The sequence below is a fragment of the Quercus robur genome, chromosome 7 (assembly GCF_932294415.1).
Source record: "Quercus robur chromosome 7, dhQueRobu3.1, whole genome shotgun sequence".
Lineage (NCBI taxonomy): Eukaryota > Viridiplantae > Streptophyta > Magnoliopsida > Fagales > Fagaceae > Quercus > Quercus robur.
In genome coordinates this window covers 288,993-293,630 of record NC_065540.1, presented here as the reverse complement: position 1 = coordinate 293,630, position 4,638 = coordinate 288,993, and the positions used below count along the sequence as shown (strand labels likewise).

At 34.2% G+C, this 4,638-nt stretch overlaps 1 protein-coding gene across 2 annotated transcripts; it reads right to left on the bottom strand.

The window, feature by feature from the left end:
* Positions 1-1,533: 1,533 nt before the first annotated feature.
* Positions 1,534-3,856, bottom strand: LOC126691576 (protein FAR-RED ELONGATED HYPOCOTYL 1). 2 transcript variants are annotated; one of them, XM_050386598.1, is made up of 4 exons: positions 3,600-3,848; positions 2,179-2,558; positions 1,933-2,040; positions 1,534-1,721 (listed from the first exon to the last, which is right to left on the bottom strand). In XM_050386598.1, exons 1-4 carry the CDS (start codon positions 3,635-3,637, stop codon positions 1,648-1,650), a joined length of 600 nt encoding a protein of 199 aa, XP_050242555.1. In that variant the 5' UTR covers positions 3,638-3,848; the 3' UTR covers positions 1,534-1,647. The 2 variants fall into 2 exon arrangements, with proteins under 2 accessions (XP_050242555.1, XP_050242554.1); XM_050386597.1 differs by having other exon boundaries at positions 1,933-2,558; positions 3,600-3,856.
* Between the last annotated feature and the right edge of the window lie 782 nt (positions 3,857-4,638).

Below are 4,638 nucleotides of genomic sequence, written 5' to 3'. Positions count from 1 at the left end.
AAAACATAGAACCACTATAGAGAAATTAGACACTAATAAGTCACATGTCCAAATGACTTCCATATTGCTTTGCCAGCAAATTTTTAATCATGGAATCAACAATAATTAACTCAATAGTTATACACTCAATTATCATAGAAAATCTTGTTAAGGCTGCAGTACATAATCTACCCCCTTAAAACATACCCATAATGCTTCTTTTATAACTTCATAGTATATAGGATGCCTTATGTAACAACTCAAATCACTTGTAGCAAGTGCAATATCATCTACATATAAGAATAGGAAAATATAATTACTCCCACTAACCTTAAGGTGATATATAGTATCAGAGCATATAATATATTTATTGCTTGAGGTTTGTCAGTAGCAATAAGTCATTGTATGGGTTGAAGCAAGAATCTCGACAATGGTTCTCCAAATTCTCATCCACTATTTTGAGGTTCACTAAGATTGCAGGGACCTTCATTGCTAATAACAATCCTCAAGCAATAACTGCCTTAAAATCTTTTTAGTCTGCTCTGATACCAAGTCAAAAAATAGAGAGTGATAAATAAACTTCTTAGTATTATTAATGTGTATTAATTACATCAATTTTTATATATATCTTTCTCAAAAAAGAAAAAGAAAAAGCATTCTTATATATACAAGAGGTAGCCTAAGAAAATATCATTAACAATCAAGAAAATATCACTAACAAACTAACTAATTCTAACTAATTATAAATCACATGTGGAAAATATAAAAACATATGGAAAATGTGTAGAGAAAATTACAATCTACAAAATACAAAAACTAATCTAACAATACAAATTCTGATAAGAATTTCTCTCTCAAACTAAAATTAGAGAACAATAAAGTTTGAAGGAAGCTCTAATATCACAACGTAAGAAAAATTCATACAGAATAAACATAGCGGGATAGTGGAACATTTGTTCAGCCATAATTGTTCAAGTGCTTGAAGAACAAACCCAAATTTAGAGAGAATTCTTCTTATCTCTATTTTAATGTTAGTCCTTTATAAGCTTCTTCCATCAAGGGATTAGTTATTGACACTTATTTAATGTGACTTTTCACAAATAATTGTTGACCACACAATTGTTCCTAATAGGATGAATCATGGATCTTTATTTATCACTCATCATGATTCATGACTGAGCATGAATCTCCAAATAGAGATATTTACATTGGCAACAAAATGACTGAGCAAGAAACAAAAAAAATTATTTAGATGATTTTTACCTCCTTGAAGTGCACCCCAAGGGACCAGCATTGTTGATGTTCACTTTTACAGCTTCGGTGAGAAGACATTCCTCATTGGAGGAAATAAGTGGACTAGCCCAGGGCTTTGAGTTTGTAGGTGTTTTCTTTTATCAACCTCTAATCTTAAGGAGAAAAGGGATTCTTGGGAAAGATACCTACATAAAGAAATTACGCAAGTACTGGGACACAAAAAAAAAGAGTTTCCTATACTGTAACACATGCAAGCAAGATCTAGGATGAGTAAGGCAGGGGGAGGGGAAAATGTAAGAGTAGTCTAACATTGATCATTTGGAATGACCAAAAATAACAAGCTGTTTACATATTTATGTCAGTCACAAAATTTATATACAGCAGATGCATATGATTATTTCAACATAATTGCTGCTACAGCATAAGCATGGAAAAGTACTGCTCGAATTCTTGATCAATAGTTGGTTTCCTAGTGCCTGATTGAGCATCTGCATTCAAAAAACGAAATTATTTCTCCACACCCTAAAAAGTATAATATAGATCCTTTATGCAACAAATTACATATAAATACTAGCAGACATGACTGACAGGAAGAAGATGGGATGGTATGAACCCCCATACAAATGCACATCACAGGCATGATCACATATATTGAGCTCCAAGCCACACAAATACACTTCCTGTTGAATCCTAAATTACCTTGGTTTACGTTCCATCTTCCAGATGAAAGAACATACTTATTTGGGTTAGCCCCATTGGAGTAGAGAATATCTTCAATACTTTCTCCATATTCCAAGCAATTGTAATCTGCATCATAGTTACCAAATTCTAGGAGGTCATCCTCGGCATTCTGAAATGCTTGTAATCCATCGTGATGGGAAGAAGGATTCCCTCCACTAAGAAATGCTACTTTGTCTTTTCTGGAACCCAAAGAGTAGTACTTACCACAATTGCTCGGACAATTAACAGATGAAGTGGATGGCCCATCGGATAGATGTGTGTTTGCACACTCTGGTTGAAGTCTAGCTTCATCATATGTAGACATGGCAGAATCTGAATCTTCAGCAAAGCTATTGCTACCTTCCCCTGATTCAGGTTCTGACTCATTGTTGACCATGGTTGCTCCCCCTGTTTTCCTGTTGATTATGTTTGTACATAAGCTCTCTGCTTTAGGAATTTTTTCAAACACAGTGACATCTTCAGAAGCGAAGCTGTGATCCCAGCATCCATGCTTTGGTATGGGTAATCCCAATTGCTCCGCATGTAATTTTCTTTTCTTGTTGAAGCTAATAACGTTATTTTTGAAAGCTTTATTGACTTGGAAGCTGAAGATTGATAAGCAAGTATTAAAAAGGATAACAAGAGGCCTGTGCTGAAAGCTATATGTAGCAATAATTTAGTCAAGAAAAAATAGGCAATGCACATAATATAACTCACTTTAGTCTTCACAAGCTCAAAATAGAAGAGAGAAATTGAAGCTTGGTTTGTTCTTCATTGACATGCTTATCCCAATCTTAGGTTTGGAAACTAGATCAAAAAACCCATGCTAGATAACATTTAGGAAACAATCACTATATGTGAACCCAATCACACTGGCCTAGAATTAGTGATGCTCTTTGTTGCAAAAGGAGGTAAAATTTTCAACAAAAAAAAAAAAAAAAAAATACAAGGTATATAAATAACGTGAGGCCTTTAGTTATAAGCACCAGTAAACTCATTGGTAAATAAATGCAGGACCCTAATACAAAATTTTAAGAGTATTAATTTGAACCAAATACAGAATCAGAAAAATTATCTTCAGTTCGTGCGGAAGAACCCTGATAAACTATCATTTGTCCCAAAAGCTTAAAGTCATTAGGAAAGGGTTAATTGAGCCGCTTAATCGTTATTCTAACGCTTCCCTTTATGTGTAGACTCAAAACTCATACATACCTATTCTGATAGTCCCTTGTTGTTAAGTTAAAAATTAATCCCACATATATAGTCCTTTTGACAAGGTATCAATTGATAAATATCATAGTTTGTTGATCAAAATAGGTTTTACTTATAGAAAATGTGAAACGGCCTGAGCACATGGCATAGAATCAACCATATAAATTCTTTTTCTGAACTAAGTGCAAGGAGTAATGGCATAGCAAGTAGTGGATCCAACAAAGAGATCCATTAATCCCTACTCAAAATTACTCATAATTGCACACAAATATTCTGCATTAAACACAACCCAAGACAAGAATACACTCCTAATTTACTTACTTTCAGCTGATTTTCAACAATAAGTACACATATAAACAAGCTGGAATCATCATATAGGTTCATTAACTCAAAAATATGCACTAACTTCAATAAATAATAACAAAAATAAAAACCTGTTAATCTCAGATGGGTTCTCGTTATATTCATTCATCTCGACCCAGAACTATAGGAGCTAGTCTCTGAAACCCAGAACTATCGGAACAGTTTTCTCTTCCAGGATATCCCAGAATAAAGTAACTTTCTTTCAGCGTGTGAGTGTCATCTTTCTCTATCTCACTCTTTGTTTCTTTCTTATTCTTTTTCTACTTATCTTTGGCATGTGAAACTAGGAGCTGCTACAGAGCGCGTGTGATCACCAGTTTCGTAGCATAAAGGCTATTTATGTTTCTTTACGGGTTCGTTATGAATAATGAAGTCAAATTTTTACTTGGTTTGGTCGTGGAACTGAGAAACATTGTTTGTAGTACATGTTTGTGAGGGGCGCGTGATAAGTTGATGCTGACTTGGATAGCACCACGTCTCGTCCACGTGATTTTGGCGCGAGGCTCGTTGTTTTGTCGGCCCCACGCTATCCTTTTATTATTATTTTTTTTTTAATTTTCGGTATTTTTTTTTTCTTTTTTGATACTGTGTTTGGATGGAGGTGGAGGTGGAGGTGAAGACCGAGATGGAGATGGTGGTGGAAAGAAAAGCAGAGCATATTAGATGAGCCAAAAGGAATGCGATGATTTTATTTGGATATTTTTTACAGAAAAGATTTTTCAAACTGGGCAAATTTAGATTATCAATTTTGTCGGTTACTTATCAAATTTAGATTCTCATCCTCTATCTTTTCATTGCCCATTGCATTCTCTACTCAAATTAAGATCATCCTCCATCTTCTCATTGCCTATTGCATCCTGTGCTTTAAGCTCTCCTAGAATTATTAGAGCTAACTCTACAGTAAAGTTCTTATCCAACTCATCTTAAAATAATTTTTATTTTGACAATTTACCGCTCTGTTTGTTTCGTTGGAAAACCTTCTGTAAAGATAGTTTTCCTCATTTTCCAGTGTTTGGTAACACAAAAAAAACCTGGTCAATGGAAAACTATCTTTGGTCAACGGAAAATTATAATAAAAATAAGGCTTAATTTCTATAAGCTGTTTTCCAA

Bases quoted from the DNA above. Each gene is read 5' to 3' on its own strand.
- LOC126691576 (XM_050386597.1), bottom strand. From the start codon at position 3,637: ATGAATGAATATAACGAGAACCCATCTGAGATTAACAG. The intron at 2,559-3,599 runs GTTTTTATTTTT...ATCAATCTTCAG, and splicing joins AACCCATCTGAGATTAACAG to CTTCCAAGTCAATAAAGCTT. The intron at 1,722-1,932 runs GTAATTTAGGAT...TTTTGAATGCAG, and splicing joins AAGATGGAACGTAAACCAAG to ATGCTCAATCAGGCACTAGG.